Here is a 21,517-nt window from a genome sequence, read left to right as displayed (position 1 = left end):
TTCTTTCAGATTTGCAGGTTCTATTAACTAGGCAACTTCAGCCTCCACCTGCTCCTATGGAAAAACTGAGGCCTAGGTTCCCTCGCGTTTTCATCAGCTCTCCTGACTACATTCACGTGTGGGGAATTAGAGAGTTACCAGGAGGGCTGGCACTGGTCCCAAGAGTCCTAAGTACTCACTCTAAAGAGTAGAATTTCTCCTAAAACTAACTGCATGGGAAGTTCCTGTACATGCACTTTTTGTTTTCAACTATTGCATTTCTAAAATTGGGATGCATGTTGTCACTGAGGGCATATTACTCTTGGGGTTCAAGAAGGGGTGGCAATAAAGGTATGGAAGCAACTAAAATGTCCTTCATAGATGAATAGGTACAGGTGGTGTCGTATATATATATATATATATACAATGGAATATTCCTCAGTGTATAAAAGAGCATAAAATATTGCCATTTGCACCAACATGGATGGAGCTAGAGATTTTTATAGTATGTGAAGTAAGGCAGACAGGGAAAGTCAAATATTACATGATATCACATAAACGTGTGGCCTAAAACTAATGCAAAGAAATCTATACAGAAAACCAAAACAGAGTCACAAACATACTACATATGGTTACCAAAGGGGAAAGGGAGGGAGGGACAAATTAGGAGTTTGTGTTTCACAGATACATGCTATTATCATATATAAAATAAATAAACAAGAAGGATTTACTGTAGAGCACAGGGGCCTGTATTCAATATCTTGTGATAACCTTATAATGGAAAGGAATCAAAAGTGAAAGAATATAGAGGTATATATGTACGCATGTAAAAGTGAAGTAACCTGCTGACACCTGTAACTATCACCATACTGTATAGCAACTACACTTCATTTAACAAAGAAAGAACATGGGGCAACCCTTGGTTAGGTTCCCTTCCTCCTGCTGCAAGGCTGGCTGTGCCTGCTCCTGTGGTGTTGGAGCGCCCTCTCGTGGTGATACTAATCCCCTGCAGTCTCGGGCCAGTCCTGGTTTGGCGCCCTGAGACAGTGGTCAGACGTTCCCCTATACACCTCAAAATAGAGACACTCTTCATGGTCCCCTTGGAAAGTAATTCACATTTGATTACCACCGTCCGAGGAGGCTCCAAATTAAAAAAATTTCTCTTGCCGCAATGGACTGCTGGGCAATTAAGATAAAATTCTTTTTGATTTGCAGGTACTATTACTATGTAACATAAATCTCCATGTGCTGCTATGGAAAAGGTGACACCTAGATTCCCTTGTGTTTTCATCAACTCTTTTGAGTACATTCATGTGTAGCACATAAGAGAGTTATCAGGACAGCTAGCGTTGATCCCAAGAATCCTTTTTTTTTTTAATTGAAGTATAGTTGATTTACAATGTTCTGACAATCTCTGCTGTACAGTAACATGACTCAGTTTTACACATATATACATTCTTTTTTCAATATTCTTTTCCATTATGGTTTATTTTAGGATATTGGATATAGTTCCCTGTTCTATACAGTAGGAGTTTGTTGTTTATTCATTGTAAATGTAGTAGTTTACATCCACCATCTCCAAATTCCCAGTCCATCCCTCTCCCTCCACACCCCCGTCTGCAACCACAAGTCTGATCTCTATGAATGTGCATTTTTCTGCTTCTTAGATAGGTTCATTTGTGCCAAATTTTAGATTCCACATGTAAGTTATATCATATAGTATTTGTCTTTCTCTTTCTAACTTCACTTAGTATGATAATCTCTAGTTGCATCCATGTTTCTGCAAATGGCATTATTTTTTTCTTTTTTGAGGCTGAGTAGTATTCCATTGTGTAATTGTACCACATCTTCCTTATCCATTCATCTGTTGATGGACATTTAAGTTGTTTCCATGTCTTGGCTAATATAAATAGTGGTGCTGTGAATATAGGGGTACATGTATCTTTTTTAATTATAATTTTGTCCGAGTATATGCCCAGGAGTGGAATTGCTGGATCATAGTTTTCTGAGGAACTTCCATACTGTTTTCCATAGTTGCTGCACCAACTTACATTCCCACCAACTGTGTAGGAGGGTCCCCTTTTCTACACACTCTCTCCAGCATTTGTTATATGTAGACTTTTTAATGATGGCCATTCTGACCAGTGTGAGGTGGTACCTCATTGTAGCTTTGATTTGCATTTCTCTAATATTAGTGATGTTGAGGATCTTCTCATGTGCCTACTGGCCATCTGTATGTCTTTTTTGGAGAAATGTCTATTAAGGGCCTTTGTCCATTTTTCGAGTGGGTTTTTTTGTTTTTTGTTATTGAGTTTTATGAGCTGTTTGAATGAGCCACTGAAATGTCCATCACAGATGAATAAAGATGGGGTGGTATATATGTACCATGGAATATTCCTCAGCCATAAAAAAGAATGAAATATTGCCATTTGCAGCAACACAGATGGGCCTAGAGACTTTCACAGCAAGTGAAGTAAGCCAGACAAAGACAAATATTATATGGTATCAAATATATTTGTGATCTAAAAAATAATGCAAATAAATCTACATACAAAACAGAAACAGAGTCAGAAAAATGGAAAACAACATATGGTTACCATTGTGGTGTTGGAGCGCCCTCTGCTGGTGATATAAATCATCTGCAGTCTCGGGCCAGTCCTAGCTTGGCTCCCGGAGACAGAGGTCAGAGGTCCCTCGATAAAGGTCAAAATAGGAGCATTCTTCATACTCCCTTAGGAAAATCATTCACAATTTGATTAACATCATCTATGGATGCTCCAACGTTTAAAAAAATTTCTCTTACCCAGGGGATTCCCTGGTGGTGCAGTGGTTAAGAATCCGCCTGCCAATGCAGGGGGGACACGGGGTTGATCCCCGGCCCGGGAAGATCCCACATGCTACGGAGCAACTAAGCCTGTGCGCCACAACTACTGAGCCTGCGCTCTAGAGCCCACAAGCCACAGCTACTGAAGCCTGCGCGCCTAGAGCCTGTGTTCCGCAAAGAGCCTGTGCTCTGCAAGAGAAGCCACTGCAATGAGAAGCCTGCGCACCTCAACGAAGAGTAGCCCCCGCTCGCTACGACTAGAGAAAGCCTGCATGCAGCAGCGAAGACTCAACGCAGCCAAAAACAAATAAATAAAATAAAATTATATTAAAAAAAAACAGAAAAGAAAATGCAGCAAGGCTGTCAATTCCCAGAAAATTATTTGTAGTCCCAAGGGAGAGTGCTTTTAAAAAAATTTTTTTTTTTGGTCCTATCGTAGCATCATCAATTATCTAATGTCATTTGCTTTGGAATATATATATATATATTTTTTTTTTTCTGTTGAGACACTGAGTCATACTATGCTTCTATTGTGTTTAGAGAATAGAAGGGACAACATATGTGCCCCATCTTCACACCTTTCTCTCTACTGCACCCTTTAAACATTTCCTTTTTGAGCTGCAGATACACGTAATTAGAAGGTTCGTAATCCTCACCTGGTACCACAATAGCACTATGGACCCACACGTGCCTTTGTTTTTTTTTGTCTCCTTCCTTGCCCTCCCCAGATCTCATCCGAAGACACTCATGTCTTCATTTTATATAAATAATGCATCTCATCAGCTTCTGTTTTTTTTCCCACTTACCTTCATACACTGAAGATTTGTTCATGTTGGTATAAGCATATCTAATTGAGTCCTTCAAACTGACCTATATTCCATCATTTGCATGTATCAAATGTTATTGATTCATCCAGGAACTCTGTCCCTATAATTGTGTACAGTGTTGTGATGTATATTCTTATTTATTTATTTATTTTTGGCTGCATTGGGTCTTCATTGCTGTGCGCGGGCTTTCTCTAGTTGCGGTGAGCGGGAGCTACGCTTTGTTGCAGGGTGCGGGCTTCTCATTGTGGTGGCTTCTCTTTGTTGTGGAGCACAGGCTCTAGGCATGCAGGCTCAGTAGTTGTGGCTCGTGGGCTCTAGAGCACGTTGTGGCACACGGGCTTAGTTGTTCCGCGGCATGTGGGATCTTCCCGGACCAGGGCTCGAACCCCTGTCCCCTGCATTGGCAGGTGGATTCTTAACCACTGCGCCACCAGGGAAGTCCCTGATGTATATTCTTGTACATGTGTCTTCCTGAGCCCTTATAAGGTTCCACCTGGGGTAGAACTGCAGGATCAGACTGAATTTACAATGTCAAAGATATGCTCAATATCTTCTTTTTTTTTCTTTTATTGAAGTATAGTTGATTTACAACATTGTGTTATTTTTTGGTGTGCAGCAAAGTGATTCAGTTACACACACACACACATATTCTTTTCCGTTTTCCATTATGGTTTATTACAGGATATTGAATATAGTTCCCTGTGCTATACAGTAGGACCTTGTTGTTTATCTATTCTACATATAGTTGTTTATATTTGCTAATCCCAAATTCCTAATTTATTCCTCTTCCACCCACTTTCCCCTTTTGGTAACCATAAGTCTGTTCTCTACGTCTATGAGTCTGTTTCTGTTTCATAAATAAGTTCATTTGTGTCATATTTTAGATCCCACATATAAGCAATATCATATGGTATTTGTCTTTTTCTTTCTGACTTACTTCACTTCGTATGATAATCTCTAGGGCCATCCATGTTTCCATTTCTTTTTTATGTTTATATGTGTAGTTCAGTGGATTCCAACTTATTTTTCTCCAATTTTTGCAACACCATTTAATAAAGAAAGCATCCTTTCCTGGTTGATTTGTAACGCCACCTCTATTGTAAACCATTTTCCCATATTGTATTTGACTTTTTCCTTTCCATTGGTCTCTGTTCCTATATCAGTTTTAAAAAAATTTTTGGCCAGGCCATGCAGCCTATGGGATCTTAGTTCCCTGACCAGGGATCGAACCCACACCCTCTGTAGTGGAGCACGGAGTCTTAACCACTGGACTGCCAGGGAAGTCCTGTCCACTGTTGTAATTGCTATAGCTTGTAATATGCCCTACTGTTAGGAAAATTCTGCATTTTGCTTTTTTTTTTTTTTTCAAATTCTCATAGTATTTCATAGACATTTATTCTTACATGCAAATTTTAGAATGCATTGGTCCAGTTTCCTCAAAGCCTAGGCCCTTTCCCCTTGTCCAGTAGCAGCAGGTCAGCCATATGTAAATAATCATATTTACATAGATCCTACATGTCACCTGAGGAAACTGACACACTTGAAGGAAAGTAGAATTTAGTTTTTCACAGCACGGGTAGCACTATCTAAGGACATGGGGGAATCGCTGGAAATTAGTAAAAGAATGCTATACAATACAGTAGCACATTTTTAAAGGTTACACTCCATTTACAGTTATTACTAAATATTGGCTATATTCCCCGTGTTGTACAACACATCCTTGTAGCCTACCTTTTTTTTTCTTGGCTTCACTGCGCAGCATGTGGGATCTTAGTTCCCTGACCAGGGATGATGAAACCTGCGCTCCCTGCAGCGGAAGCGTGCAGTCTTAACCACTAGACCACCAGGAAAGTCCACTTGTAGCCTATCTTACACCCAGCAGTTTGTACCTCTTAATTCCCTACCCCTATATTTCCCCTCCCCCCCTTCCCACTGGTAACCACTAGTTTGTTCTCTGTATCTGTGAGTCGGCTTCTTTTGGGTTATATTCACTAGTTTGTTAATACAGTAGCACTTTTGACCCCAGTAAGCTGCAGATGTCTGGGAATTCCGCGGTGGTCCAGTGGTTAGGACTCCGTTTTCACTGCCAAGGACCCGGGTTCAATCCCCGGTTGGGAAACTGAGATCCACCCCCCCACTGCCCCCCTCCAAAAAAAAAAAAGCTGCATATGTCGGCAAAAGGAATGGGTCAGCTCTGTCCTGTGCTTAATGTCTTTCCAGGCTGGGAATTTGCCATCTCAACTCCGCAGCCTGTGAGGGTCTCTCTACTGTGCTCGGGGCCAACCATCATCTTGGGAGCTGGACTTGAGTTTTAATGACCTGGGAGACTGCGGCATGTCGTTGCTGTGTGAGGGGCTGCGACAGCCCACCTGCAGGCTCCAGAAACTATGGTGAGTGGCTGGGAGTCAGGGCTGGTGGTGATGGAGGTCCCTGGGATGGGAGCATTTTCTTGTTTTTATGTTTCTTCTGTTGAACTGTTATCCTTCCATCTCTGTGGAAGATATAACATGCTCAGAGGTGGAAGAAAAGCTGTGCAGGAAATTCCCTGGTGGTAAAGTGGTTAGGACTCCATACTTTCACTGTTTGATCCCTGGTCGGGAAATAAGATGCGGCAAGCTGCTGGGCGTAGTCAAAACAAACAAACAGACAACATACAACTGTGCAAACAAGTCATAGAATAATTCATACCCTGCAATACAAACAGAAAATGCTAAATGTTTCCTTCCAGTCGTTGCCTCTAAACATTTTCTGTAAAACTCCCCTTTTCTCTTGACATTTACTTGGGCAGATTTATAGCTTTTTGGTAACGTTTATATAATAAAAATTCAGTCTGGTCCAGGGTAAATTCCAGCCAAATGTCAATGAACATGTTTTCCTTCCCTTTCTCCCAATACCAGCCTGCCCCTTCCTCCCAAAGACTTAGAATGAGATGAGTCATATCTATTTTTGTTTTACTTTTCTTCCATTTGTGAATCTCTTGCTTATCTGGGGCACTGGGTAACTGGGAACTAAGATGAGGGCTTGGGGACAGCATTTCTGCCTTAATTGGTGCTGCTAGGTTTCTTCTGGATGTCAGTACCACGCACCCCAACCCCCCATCCGGCAGGGCTCTGAACGCTACCACTCTCATGAGGATCATATGTGAGTTCTGATGGGGACCGCATGGGAGGTGCCTCCACCGCCCATTCCCCTGACATGGAATAATCTGGGTCAAACTCTTTCCACAATTCCCTCCCCAGCTCTCACCGTATGTCCTTCTCCTGACCCTTCTGTACCTGTGACGTGGGTGATCGTGCATCACTAAGCTGGTTTTTTCTCTTCCTTTGCGAGTCCTGCACTGTTGTCTTATACCTTGTTTGAAAGCTGGAATCTATTGCCTCACAGCCTCAGCCAAACAAAGAAAATATTTCCATCTAACATCCCAGCTACAGCAGTACTTCAATAATGCTACCTATTTTTATTGTAACAGCATGCAATACAGGAAAGAAACACAATTGGGGGGACTTCCCTGGTGGTCCAGTGGTTAAGAATCCACCTTCCAACACAGGGGATGCAGGTTCGATCCCTGGGGGGGTGGGGGGACACGACGAAGATCCCACATACTGCAGGGCAACTGAGCCCGAGTGCCGCAACTACAGAGCCCAAGTGCTCTGGAGCCCACGAGCTGCAATGAAAGATCCCGAGTGCCACAACTAAGACCAGACGCAGGCAAAGATAAATATATATATATATATATTTTTAAAGAAACACAATTGGGCAGAATAGAAACCAGAAAATCAAATGGCACAGTGTTGGGTGGAGCAGGTGGCAGCCCAAATCATGCTGGCTTCTTAAAAAAAAAAAAGCATTGATTGACTCGTGTAACTGAAAGTGTAGGTTTGAGGTATGGCTTGATCTAGGCATTTGGCTACTTGATCTCCATTATCTTCTATACTTATTGCTGTATTGGCTCCATTATCAGTTAAGGTTAGACTTGACCCTATACATGGTGGCAAAATGCCTGCAACTCTGTAGATGACTTCTTTCCGGGTGCAAGTTCTGAACAAAAAATCTCCAGGAAAAGTATGATTCTGAGTCATGGGTTTTGGATGGATCCTGTGCCCAACTGTAACCCATTTGTGGTGGCTGGGGACATGGAAACCAACCAACTTAGGCCTGGATTCTATATACACTGCTAGAGCTTGCAGACATTAACCCTAGATAGACTGAGATGGGGGTTTCAATGAGAAATTGGGATAGAACTGCCAGAAGGGAAAGTGGGTACTTGACTGCAGAATCAAGGTACCCATTATAGACGGAGCTATGAATTGAGGAGTGTCCTTAAATGCCTTTATTAAATGCTTTCCGGGGAATTCCCTGGGAGTCCAGTGGCTAGGACTCTGCACTTCCACTGCGGGGCACATGGGTTCAATCCCTGTTTGGGGAACTATGATCCCATATGCCATGCAGCATGGCAAAAAAAAAAAAAAGTTTTCCATCACTACATTGGCCTTAACCTGGACTGATTTGGTTCTACTCTACCTTTTTTTTTTTTGGCACGAGTCACGTGGGATCTTAGTTCCCCCACCAGGGATCAAACCCAAGCCCTCTGCATTGGAAGCATGGAGTCTTAACCACTGGACCACCAGGGAAGTCCCCTACTCTACTTTTTCTTTTTAAAAGTTTATTTATTTTTGGCTGCATTGGGTCTTCGTTGCTGTGCACGGGCTTTCTCTAGTTGCAGAGAGCAGGGGCTACTCTTCTTTGCAGTGCACAGGCTTCTCATTACGGTGGCTTCTCTTGTTGTGGAGCACGGACTCTAAGCACGCAGGCTTCAGTAGCTGTGGCTCGCGGGCTCGGCAGTTGTGACGCACGGGCTTAGTTGCTCCGCAGCATGTGGGATCTTCCCGGACTGGGGCTCGAACCTGTGTCCCCTGCGTTAGCAAGCGGATTCTTAACCACTATGCCACCAGGGAAGTCCCTCTCCTTTTTCTTTTTTTTGCGGTACACGGGCCTCCCACTGCCGTGGCCTCTCCCGTTGCGGAGCACAGGCTCCGGATGCTCAGGCCTAGTGGCCATGGCTCACGGGCCCAGCTGCTCCGTGGCATGTGGGATCCTCCCGGACCAGGGCACGAACCCATGTCCCCTGCACAAGCAGGCGGACTCCCAACCACTGCGCCACCAGGGAAGCCCCCTCTCCTTTTTCTTAAACTGATCCCTAAAAATATCATCCTGATTCCCTATGAAGATGAGACTTTCCAACGTAACTGCTGATATGTCTTCAACCACTTCCTATCTTCCACAGGCTGGACAGCTGTGGCCTCACAGCCAAAGCTTGTGAGGATATCTCTTCCACCCTGGGGGTCAACCAGACCCTAACAGAGCTTTATCTGACCAACAATGCCCTGAGGAACACAGGTGTCAGGCTGCTATGCAAGAGGCTGAGTCATCCTGGCTGCAAACTTCGAGTCTTCTGGTAAGAGATGGTCCCTGGTTCTGGAGGAGACAGGATACAGGGCTTGGAGTTAGAAGGAAAAGTCAATCGTTGAAACCCTCCGTTTGGATAAACAAATAACCTAGAAAATTTGCAAATAGTTCATTTGTCCACTTGTGTATGCAATTTGTGCAAAATACAGAGGTCTTACTTTGCCTCTTGGGAGATACCCATACCTTTTACTGGCGGTGTGACCTTGGGTAATTTAACCTTGGTTAATTACCTAATCTGACAAGTGAGGCCATTGTAACTTAATGAGAATCTGGAGTTACTCTGCCTGGCCTCAAATTCTAATTCCTGTCACTTACCAGTTTTGTGATGTATTTTTGTAAATTAGTCAACCTCTGGGCACTTCAGTGTCCCTGTCTGTCAAACGAAAACAGCTGCTTCTTCATAAATTACAAATTAAATGAGTTCACAGAGGTCTGGGATTGAAAATGGTGTGCAGCTCAGAGTAAGCCTGCTTCCCGATAGGATTTGGTTTCAAATGAAGAACTAGCTAATGGAATTATGTATTTTAAGAGGGCAGGATGCATGCATGATAGGTTTAATATATCATCTGAATGCCACAATCGTGGCCTGGACAATTTCCCACTCTGTGTCCTCAGGCTATTTGGAATGGACCTGAATAAAATGACCCACGGAAGTCTGGCAGCTCTTCGCCTAACGAAACCTTACTTGGACATTGGCTGCTGAATGGTTCCAGCTTCTGGTTCTTCTCTTGAAGTCAGGACAAAGGAGGGTCACCCCAGAACCCGAGAATCAACAATGAGCCTGTTCTTTCCTCCCTCAAGAGACAGATTCCTCGGCAGGATAATCCTTGCTGCTTGGGGTCTATGTAATCACCGTGGGACAGAGCTCGGAATTTTAGTTTTGGGAGTCGGTGCTTTGGAGAGAATTTAGGGCAGGGCCCAAATGATTCTAGAGCAGAAACTCTCAACTGAGGGTGATGTTGCCTCTCCAACCTCCACCGCTCCCCCCCCCCCCCCCGCCGAATACCTGGCAGTGTCAGAGGATACTGGGGTTGGGGAGCTACTGGCATCTTGTGAGTAGAGGCCAGGGGTCCTGCTAAAAGACCTATAATACTATAACACACAAGACAGCCTCCCATAGCAAAGCGTTAGGGACTGTTGACCGAACCCACCCACCCCAACCCCCACCCCCGCGCCTTGACCAGGCCTGCTTACCTGAGTCTCACAACGGGAGGTCCCGGTAAGGAACATGGAAAACTAAGCAGGAGTATTCGGGAGGGGCCAAAAGAGGGAGGAGATGACCAGCTTTCCAGAGTCCTTCTCACTGAATCCATCTTGGCTGAGAGATGCACGCACCACCAGGGAGGACCCTGAGTCAGACTATGGGCCAAGCAAGATGATTGGCCAGAGACAACACGGAAACTGACCTCATTACCATAAACCCTGAGACTGCAAGCCACGTGGCAGAGCAGTTCTCCCGGGTTCCCTCACCTTGCTGCTCTGTTTGGGCGCCCCTTCCCAAGTCTTTTGTCAGTACGTGTCTCCTGGGACAACTCATTGACGAGTGTTAGACAAGAGCCCACTCTCGAGCCCTGGAAGGGGTACCCCTTCCTGCAACAACAGTACTTAGCTTCAGTGTCAACTGTGCCAAAGTTGAGAAACCTTATTCTCAGAGAGGATCGGTGCAGTGAGGATATTAGGCATTCTGGGAGGATGGTGTATCTCTTGCAATCTTGGTTTGCACCATGATTCTGTCCTGACTGGAGCTAACAGGACTATGGTTGGACACCTGCCGGCTGGCCAATGACCTACACCAGGTTTTGGATGAAAACATGAAATCGGTCACAATTTCATTACTGGGGACCTGAGCTAGGAAACTTCAGACTATGCCAATGATCATTGGCAAACTTCACTAGGCTGCCATGAGCACGCCATGCTGAAGATGTCTAGAAGGACCAGAATTTACCAGGAAGCAGAGAAAATTTGTACATAAGACTTAGTGACTTTGTAAACTATGAAAGGTTGAAAACCCCAGACTCTGAAGATGACATTCCTGTGGCCATCAATAAATGTTCCGGCTACTCACATAAAACTGTCCCTTGGGCTTCCCTGGTGGTGCAGTGGTTGAGAGTCCGCCTGCCCATGCAGGGGACATGGGTTCGTGCCCCGGTCCAGGAAGATCCCACATGCCACGGAGCGGCTGGGCCGGGAGCCATGACCGCTGAGCCTGCGCGTCCGGAGCCTGTGCTCCGCAACGGGAGACGCCACAACAGTGAGGCCTGCATACCGCAAAAAAAAAAAAAACTGTCCCTTGAAATACTAATTGCTGAACCCTATAATTAAATCCTTAAATTATTAAATCTTTGGCTTAGCCCGGCCTCAGATCTCCCTTACAAGCAGCTTCTGAAACAGTTCTCACAAGCTCTATTTGATCATGACCAGACTTTTTAAGGCTGACTGAACTAAGGGTAACTTGTCCCACTTTAACCCTATTCCTAGGCTGTTATAAAGCTGAAGGCTAATGAAATCTGTGGGTGTGAAAGTTGAGTATGCCTTGACGTGAAGGTATGGGTTTTCTGGTTTTCTGTTCATAGTACACAACTAGCAACACAGAACTCCCAGGACTTGAGTTTAATTACTGGTCACTCAAGGTCCAGTAGCTGGAATGGTTTGGGGAGGGCTACTGGGAAACGAGTCTGTCAAGAGATGGGATTTCCCAATTATAATAGCGGGAATTTTTAACTATAGATGGAGTATAACCTATATAAATTGTTAATCACTTATTTCTGTACACCTGTAATTCTATTAACTATATTTCAAGAATTTTAGAATTACCCCCAATTACCAAGCAAATCATGAGGCTGCATCCCCAAAGTCTAAGGACAGTACTCCTGGCACAAGACTTTACCTATTTACCTGTAGTTTAAGGGTCTTGGCAGACTGCTAGCCCATTGATTCTAAGACCCTAGTTCAGCCATTTGAACTTCTGAGCAACTTCTTAACTTGCACTTAATACAATTAACTCTTTAATATTGGGTTGGGCATTTGTCTGGGCTATTCTTGTTATACCAAACTTTTTGGCCAACCTGATGTTTGAGACCCTCCTAGAATTGTCCTTTGCCACTTACACCTTTCATAGCTTTCTCTTGCCAACCTGTGTACAGCTGATCAGAAAGCTACAAATTCCTTGGTCTTCTGAAGGGTATTTTATGTCCTGAGTGCTATTAACCAAAACTTGAAAATATGAATATGGCAGGTTTCCCCATAAAGATAGGGAACACTAGGCCTTAATTTTTTTTGCCACACCTGAAGGTTTCTGGGATCTTATTTCCCCACCCATGGACTGAAAGCACACCCTCCACAGTGAAGGCCTAACCAGGAATTCCCTCTAGGCCTGCATTTACTAAGCCCAAACCCTCTCCATTTGACTAATTCTGATAAAGGGCACTAAAATCCTAAGGGAAACATGCTTTTCCTCTCTTGCTGCTTAAAGGGCAAGCAAAATGTTCAGGAGACACACTAGTGGGTTCGCGTACTTCACCCCCCCCCAGGACCCCCCTAACTTACAGAAACTGGGGATTTGGAATTCCCGGAAAAATAGGCAAATTCACACACAATATGGGTATACAATTTTATTGACATTTAAATTTCACTAGCCATTTTTTCAGATCTTTAAAGACAAACAGCTTTAGGGCTGCATGTATTGAACACTGCACAATATACTCACCAACTAGACAATCGAAGGGCTATAACTATACCCTTAGGAGCACGGAATTATAGGAACAAGCCCTGGAACTGGAGGACAAACCTGCCCCGCCATTCAGGAATGAACAGAGATCTTTGGTTGCTGACAGAATCTCCCCTTGACTTCGGACTTGAGACAAACCGAGGGAGTCTGTCAGTATACAAAAACCACCGTCTTCAGTAACAGGATGAACTGGCCAGGGCCAATTCATATTGGGGGCCAGTCTGAGGTGAGCAGGGTTGGCTGGAGGCTGGAAATGTTGCAGCTGAAGGCCAGCATCGGCAGATCAGAGCAGCCATCTTCTAAAAATCGCCGATTTCTACACAAGTTCCTAACATGCCATTTCCCAAACAGGGACGCTCGAAATGGGAGCACTTTCCAGTCGTATAAAACGGCAAGTACCCCCATTTTGAGTATCACGGTCTGAGTTGTTGGAACTTGTTCTTGGAGAAAACACCGAAGACTCTCGACCATATGAACCTGGTTCTAGAAAGCGCCTAGACTTTACACATGCTTGAAAGGTCACTGGTCTTAAGACGTTAAAAAGCATAGAATTATTACCATTACTTGGAGAATGATCATGTTTGTAGGCGGTATTGGTATTTCGCTACTAATTTTTACTCCCCGTCCGCCACTTAGCAAGCACATACCGGTGGGGTGACCATTCCTGAATTGCTCCCTAAATTCACATGAGCACCTATAAGATTAATAAGGCATTTACTGTATTCTAAGACACTGATTTCCCAATGGACCCCAGAATCCCAGCAGTTAATACCCTTCACATAGGAGTTACCAGAAGACAGTCTGACCAGAACAGGACAGACTGGTCTTGAGCCGAGCAATCCCAAAAGTCTTTGGCTAGAGGTAGCCTGAAGTCTGCTCAGCCCAAGAAACCCACTCCAGGAGTTCAAAAAGCGTGTCAAGGACCACCGCACTATGTGAAATGGAAGCTACCTTTAGTGCCGCCGCGTGGCATAAGTGACCCATTTCCCAACCACGGGTCGAAGCCACGCCCCCTGCAGTGGAAGCGGAGTTTTAACCACTGGACCCCCAGAAAAGTCCCGGAAGCTACTTTCTCAATCGGTAACACTCAAAAGATGGCGGCACTTCCCTTCGTAGAACAGAAAGTGCCCCCACAGTTTGAGTACCACAGGCTGAGAAGTTCCATAAGGGACACATGATCACCAACTGAAAGACTTACCAGACAGGGAACGCCTGCAAAGGACCAAGATGAACCCCACCTTAATCCCCAAATCTGGAAAATGAAGAGGTAAAGGTAAGGAAATCAGACCATGGAAATCAAGCTCATAGCATGCCCTCCGCACGCAATTAACTAGTCAAAATTCAATGAGCAAGCATTCAGCGCATGCAACAGAGTTGGGGGTAGGTGAGATGGGCTTACCTTAAGGGGCTCCATTTTGAACCTGTTAACCAACTGTTGTCACTTAACACACAATACACCCCAAACCACAGATAAAAGACGAGACTTACAAAACCTGCCTTAAATTGCTCCGCTATGAGTGAAGACCGAAGCTTCCCAATGTAGATATCCCAAGTCATAGACAACACTACGCCCACACATATAGCTTCTGGACCCAAAGGCCGAAAGAGGGAAGAGCACGTGGTGTTATTAAAGCTGGAGAGGAAAGGGAGCTTAGGGTGAAAGGAGGGGACGACCATCCCAATCGAATTTCAGAGCAGAAGGCAAGGCAAGTCCCCAAAGGATACAAAATGAAAGATACTAGTTTCCTGGAGGGAGGAGAGGATGGAAAAGTAAAGGTGAAATAAAGTGCAGGCGACACTTACAAGATGCTGAGTCACGCTGCTTTCCTCTTCAGGTGATGAGAGCTGGACGCTCCTGGGCTCTTATATAAGCCAACGACCCAGACTTTGAGGGGAAGACCACTCCCCTCCACTGGTCTCCACCCACACCCACCCAGCCTCCTTCTGGGTCAGACCCACCCTCTTTTTTTTTTTTTTTAAACTGTTGACTCCTTTATTGTTTATAGCACCAGAACAAATTATTGTTGTAAACAAACTGGGGGAAAAAAAAAGGATAGAAGTACCCAGAAGAATGTCAGTCTACCTCCTGGGGACTCAGTTATTCATTCAACAACTATTTACATATAATATTGATTTGTCGTATTTATTGAGCAAATAAAATACACCAGGCCCTTTGCTAGTTTTGGGGGTGATTGAGGTGAATAAGACCATGGATTTTATAGTCTAGAACAGTGGTTTTCAACTGAGGGTGGCTATTTTCCTCCCCTGGGGACATTTGGCAATGTCTGGAGACATTTTTGGTTGTCACAACTGGGGTGACGAGTGGAGTACAGCCAGCCTATAGTGGGTAACACCGGGGATCTTGGCAAACATCCTACAGTGTACAGCCCCTCACAATAAAGAATTGTCCCCGCCTAAAATGTGAATAGCGCTGAAGCTGAGAAACTATGATCTAGGTAGAGGTAGGGTGATGGACAGAAAAAAAACAAACAACAAACAAGCACACATCTAATTGCTGTTCATATTATTTCATCTGAATCTCTCCATATTCATATAAACATTGATGTGGGGATCACTTCTGTGCTCTTTAAATCCAATAGCCTATTGAAAAGTATTTAAAATAGGTTTTAGCAACCATGAATATTAGAATAAAATTTCTCAAAATGTTTTCAGTATCTTTTAAAATGTGCACAAGTTTACTAAACTGATGCCTATTTTCGAGGTCTTATAATTATTCTCCCTGTAACACATCTTGGACAAGGAGTAACAAATCCATGGGACTTGCTAAGGATGGTTGGATGAACTACAGAAAATATATAAATGAAATAGTAGAAAAATAAATAAATGTGCTTTAATGCTTGAATGGCAGTACAGAGTACGCTTTTACCATAATTTGATTAATCCCCTAATTTTAGACATTTTCAAATTTTATAAATTTAGGATAATTTATTAATAGTGCTATAATGAGCATTTTTTATTATTTAAAATTTGGGGGGGTTTAATTTTCTATTTAAAAAAAATTTTATTGGAGTATAGCTGATTTACAGTGCTGTGTTAGAATGAGCATTTTTAAAATTTTCTTTTTTGTTTTTTTCTCTTTTAAATTTTCTTTTTTTCTTTTGCAATGAGCTTTTTTTTTTTTTGGCCACGCAGCTTGGCTTGCAGGATCTTAGTTCCCCGACCAGGGATTAAACCCGGGCCCAAGGCGGTGAAAGCACCAAGTCCTAACCACTGGAACGCCAAGGAATTCCCCAAAATGAGCATTTTTGAGAGCAACTTTGATAGGAGTGGAGACATTTGTTTCTGATGTCTTCTACAAATCTGTGTTAACCCTCCAAATATTCTCTGCATTTGGAAGTACTGAAATGAAGTGATTTGCCCAAGAAAACATGGTCAGAAGTAAATGGAATTGAACCCAGGTTTAGAAGTTCTTGCTTTGGTCCTGGTCAAGGTTGCTGCGGGAGAGCACTGCTTCTGACCTGGCATCTGCTGAGCCCATTCAGAGGCAGATCTAACCTGTCCACTCCTCTCCCATCCCACCTGGACCTCTCATACATCCCCAGCAAGCACCTACCCATCACCTTCTTTTGTGTGTTTGCCATTTTGTCAGCCACGGGCAGCTTTCTCTTCCTGCCCTTCACCCTCATGGAGTACATTCAGCGCTGACCCCTATGTGTCTTTCACGTTTCATGGGTTTAGCATTTCTGTTAGTCTAATAACTAACCTACCAGTTCAACTATTTGTCGCAGTTATTTGTCTTTTGAGCTCAGCTCCCGGGGCGCGGGGGGACAATGGTTTTTCTTATTCACCTGGTCCCCCACCCCCAAACCAGCCCCGGAACTGGCCCATTAGTAAAGGTGCATGGGGCATTTGTTTTTAAGGGTGCAAAACTCTTTTAATGCAATTGAATTTAAGGAACATTAAACAAAGACTTACATTCAAAGTTGATTTTAAGTAAATTTAATGTAAATTAAATTTTACATTAGACCCTATTTGATATTTTCCTAGTGATCCCTAACATTTGTGGTGAGACAGTTGTAAGATGACTTTTATTCCTCTGAGTTGACAATTACATATTTGCTTGGTCCAATAGCCTTTGCAATTTTGGTAATTTAATATGCCAATTAAAACCTCAAGTTTTAATCTTTATTAGCTGGTTTTTCCAATTTTTTCCCAGCTTTATTGATGTATGATTAATTTGTTAACTATTAATTAACATTAATTCTCAAATTAATATCTTTCCTCTTTAATAAGCTGCTTTTTTAAAAAAAATTATTTTTTTGGATTCAGAAATTCCGAAGACTTAAGAACTGAGATTTGATAGCCTGAGGTGGCCAGGGGAGGTCGGGACTAAATGGAGGTTGGGACTAAATCAGAAATTCTTCCTGCTGAATTGAAAGGTCTTCATCTGCAAATCACTAGACCTCGTTGTCATTACAATCACCTGGACTCTCCACCTTCCCCACCCAATTCTTAGCTTTATCTGTCTGGTCTCCATACCAATCAGAATAGGGTTTTTTTGTTGTTGTTGTTTTTAAGATCCTCAACAGTTTTTAAAATCCTTTTACGTACAGCATTCTTTCCTCAACATTGATCTACAGCCTGGAGGTGAATGGGTGATAATCCTATTTATTAAAAGGATTCCTACCATGTACTGCTTTGTGATGAGGTTAAGAAAAAAAGTGGGGGGATGGAAGAAGGACTGTTTCCAGACTAAATGAAATGCTTCTCTTGGGTGCCTACTTTGCTTACGTGTGTGTCTGACACCTCTGAGACTTAATAGGCATCATTTAATATACCTTGAGCACCTAAGATGTACTGTCCTTAGTCCTAAATCCTCAGTCCTAAGTGCTGAGGATAAAATGGCATTTAAAAAAGAAAGAAAATCCTGACCCTAGTGGAGTTTACATTCTAACAGCGAAGAGAGTTGACAATGAATTTAATAAACCAATAAAGTAAGCGGTTACGTTAGAACATCACAGGCTATGGAAAAGACAGAGAGGAAGATTGTGAGTGTTGCAATGATGCAGTGGGTCTACTTGTCCGGAATTTTCTAGCTATTTAATTGCTTACTTCCCTGATTTCATGCAAGGCTGTCGATCAAATCATGCCTCCTCATGGACACCTCCTCCAACCAGCTTTTCTTTTCTTTCTTTCTTTTTTTTTTTGCGGTACGCGGGCCTCTCACTGTTGCGGCCTTTCCCGTTGTGTAGCACAGGCTCCGGACGCGCAGGATCAGCGGCCGTGGCTCACGGGCCCAGCCTCTCCGCAGCATGTGGGATCCTCCCGGACCGGGGCACAAACCCGTGTCCCCTGCATCGGCAGGCAGACTTTCAACCACTGCGCCACCAGGGAAGCCCCCAACCAGCTTTTCTAAAATAGCAATTCATGATGTTCACCTCCAAGCTGTGTCTTTATACTTAATATGTACAGTGAGCTGACATTATAAGCTCATTTTCTTATTTCTTTATCATCTGTCTCCACAACTAGAATGCAAGCTTGGTGAGGGAACGACATTTTCTGTTTTGTTCAGGGATGTGTGTGCCACTGCCTGGTCCATCACAGACATGCACACAATAAATGAATCAGATGTTCACACAGTAAATGAATCTGTCAAGTTAAAAAAGAAGTGATCAAGTCTGGGAGAACACTAGAAACGGAGAGAAAATCCCTGTGAATGTGTATCTGTTATGATAATTTTACATTTGAAAAACAAAAACAGGACTTCCCTGGTGGCTCAGGGCCACAACTGTGCAAGCCCAAGCGCCTAGAGCCCGTGCTCCGCAACGAGAAGCCACCGCCATGAGAACCCCGCGCACCGCAACGAAGAGTAACCCTTGCTCGCCACAACTAGAGGAAGCCCGCGCTCAGCAACAAAGACCCAGCGCAGCCAAAAATAAATCAGTAAATAAAGTAGTTTTTAAAAAGATGAATTTAAAAAAAAAAAAAAAAGGAAAGAAAGAAAAACAAGAGCAAACCTCTACTTTTAGCAACACCCATTGTGAACCGGGCAGAAGCCTTTGGGAGGCATTTCAGAGGTTAATCACAGTCGCAGAGTGCTTGGGGTAGAGTGGGCTTGGAGTGACACAGCCCTCTTTGGGAATATTTTCTCAGGCATCTTTGTGAGTTCTGTCCTGGTTTTCTCCTTGATTATCTTGTATTTCCTTCAGGGTTCGGTACATTGTGTGGATAAGAAATCCAGTTAAAAAGTGTGAGTTGGGCTTCCTTGGTGGCGCAGTGGTTGAGAATCCGCCTGCCGATGCAGGGGACACGGGTTCGTGCCCCGGTCCGGGAAGATCCCACATGTCGCGGAGCGGCTGGGCCCGTGAGCCATGGCCGCTGAGCCTGCGCGTCCAGAGCCTGTGCTCCGGAACCGGAGAGGTCACAACAGTGAGAGGTCCGCGTACTGCAAAAGAAAAAAAAAAAAAAAAAATGCGAGTTTGTGTTTTTTTTGCCTGACCTACCATCTACATTCAAGCTTTTCGAGGATGGCCATTCCTTTTTTAAAATAAATTTATTTATTTTTGGCTGCATTGGGTCTTCGTTGCTGCGCACAGGCTTTCTCTAGTTGTGGCCAGCGGGGGCTACTCTTCATTGCGGTGCATGGGCTTCTCATTGCAGTGGCTTCTCTTGTTGCAGAGCATGGGCCATAGGTGCGCGGGCTTCAGTAGTTGTGGCTCCTGGGCTCAGCAGTTGTGGCTCCCTGGCTCTGGAGCGCAGGCTCAGTAGTTGTGGCGCAAGGGCTTAGCTGCTCCGTGGCATGTGGGATCTTCCGGGACCAGGGCTCGAACCCGTGTCCCCTGCATTGGCAGGCGGATTCTTAACCACTGCGCCACCAGGGAAGTCCAGGATGGCCATTCTTAATAATATTGGTGATGGAATGTACATGATAGATAAGAGAGAGGAAGGTATGAAAGATGAGATTCCAAGTGTCAGGAGTGTGCAAATGTGTGTTTGGAAGTGCTGTTGATTCACATGGATGAGAAAACATGGATGTGCCTCAGCTTTAGGGAGGAGCAGAGTCATGAGTTTTAATTTTTGAGTTTCTGAAGGCACCTTGTAAAATCTTGGAACCACTTAACTAATTGAATTATTCAATACACTTTCCCGAGTGTCTGTCAAGCTCCAGGGTCTGCCTGGGCTCTGAGGACACACATATAAACCATTCAGTACATATATATTTTAATCATGCCACTCACATCCTGTTTACTATTCCAGCCTCAGTTTTCCCATCCAACAAATCCCTGGGAAGGTTGAAGAAAGGGGATTGTTTCTATATCTGGGTACCACTGTCTTTATGTCAGAGACTGTCCATCTCTATTTCCTTTTATCCAAAAGAGCAATTCAGCCTTACAAATCACTACTTTATTGATGGATGGTTAAAAAAAAAAAATTCCATGTGAGAAAGAAAAAAAAAGTAAGGAATTGCAATAGGGATTGTAAGGGAAGCAAACTTTTATGTTTTTAAGGTTCTTGCTGGTGGTTCCTGAGTTAAATTGACATAAGTTTGACCAGCAGGAGGAAAACATACACATTAAAAAAATACAGAATGCTTCATAATGTTGCGTGTCATCCATGCACAAGGCCTATGCTAATTTACTCTGTATCATTCTGTTCCGATTTTATTACCCATGCTGTGGAAGCAAGCTCCATGCAAATTTATTGAATACAAGTTTTACATGACACGGGAGCCTTCACGAGGACTCAAGACGCAAGAAGATGGCAAAACTTACTTGCTTTTTTTTTTTTAATCAGTAATCACTTTTTTAAAAATTGGAAAGTATTGTTGATTTACAATGTTGTGTTACTTTCAGGTGTACAGCAAAGTGATTATACATATAGGGCTGGCCAAAAAGTTCGTTTGGTTTTAAGGAAACAGACACATTTTCATTTTCACCAAGAATTTTATTGAACAATGTATTCACTAACCGAATGAACTTTTTGGGCCAACCCAATATCTATATATTCTTTTTCAGATTCTTTTTCATTATGGCTTATTACAAAATATCAAATATAGTTCCCTGTGCTATACAGTAGGAACTTGTTGTTCATCTATTCTATATATTGTAGTTTGTATCTGCTAATCCCAAACTCCCAATCCATCCCTACCCCCCTTTCCTCCTAAATTTGTTTTCTGTGTCTGAGTCTATTTGTTTTGTAAATAAGTTCATTTGTGTCATTTTTTTTAGATTCCACATAGATATCATATAAAACCTACTTGCTTTTACATTGGGTTATATAAGAGACGTGTCTAGAACTCTCTCATTTACAACTTGTATTAAATAAATTTACATGGTTTTCTCAGCTTCTCATCCTTAATGACAAGAATGTGACTTCCTTCTGAATAAGAATCATCTGTCATCTGGGAATTTCACCTTCCACTTTTAGGAAAAAGAAGGAAGGTCAGAGTGTTTTTCCTGTATTTGCGGTTTCAGGTGCCTTTCACTCAAAATAGTCAGTATGCCAGAGCTGCATAGTTTGGGGTGGCCTGTGGTAAACTCCTTCAGGGTGAAGACTTTTTCAATAGGGGAGACGGACTGAGCGCATCTCCAGTTATAACAAGGAGAAATGGGGATTTGCAGCCACAGTGTAGAATGAGGGGATCAGTGGATGGAAAATCACTGAGAACAGTTCCAAAGGTGGAATTCTGACTTAATGAGTCTAATAGGATTCTCGTTAAGGCAGGTCAAGGAC

The 21,517-nt window shown here is 43.4% G+C and overlaps 1 protein-coding gene and 1 non-coding gene across 2 annotated transcripts in view; one reads left to right on the top strand and one right to left on the bottom strand.

The window, feature by feature from the left end:
* Positions 1-9,799, top strand: part of LOC114908066 (NACHT, LRR and PYD domains-containing protein 7-like) — a 582,624-nt gene extending 572,825 nt beyond the window's left edge. Inside the window, 4 exon segments of the mRNA XM_029244321.1 lie at positions 5,851-5,921; positions 5,924-6,020; positions 8,915-9,085; positions 9,712-9,799. Coding sequence (XP_029100154.1) covers positions 5,851-5,921; positions 5,924-6,020; positions 8,915-9,085; positions 9,712-9,799 — 427 coding nt within the window.
* Positions 9,800-20,361: 10,562 nt separating this feature from the next.
* On the bottom strand, positions 20,362-20,465 carry LOC114890107. Its single transcript, XR_003792242.1, has one exon. It is a non-coding gene; the product is annotated as a U6 spliceosomal RNA (small nuclear RNA).
* Positions 20,466-21,517: the final 1,052 nt, after the last annotated feature.

This window comes from Monodon monoceros, unplaced genomic scaffold (genome assembly GCF_005190385.1).
Source record: "Monodon monoceros isolate NGI ecotype Baffin Bay Population unplaced genomic scaffold, NGI_Narwhal_1 Super_Scaffold_10, whole genome shotgun sequence".
Taxonomy (NCBI): Eukaryota; Metazoa; Chordata; class Mammalia; order Artiodactyla; family Monodontidae; genus Monodon; species Monodon monoceros.
This window is presented reverse-complemented; position numbering and strand designations above follow the sequence as displayed.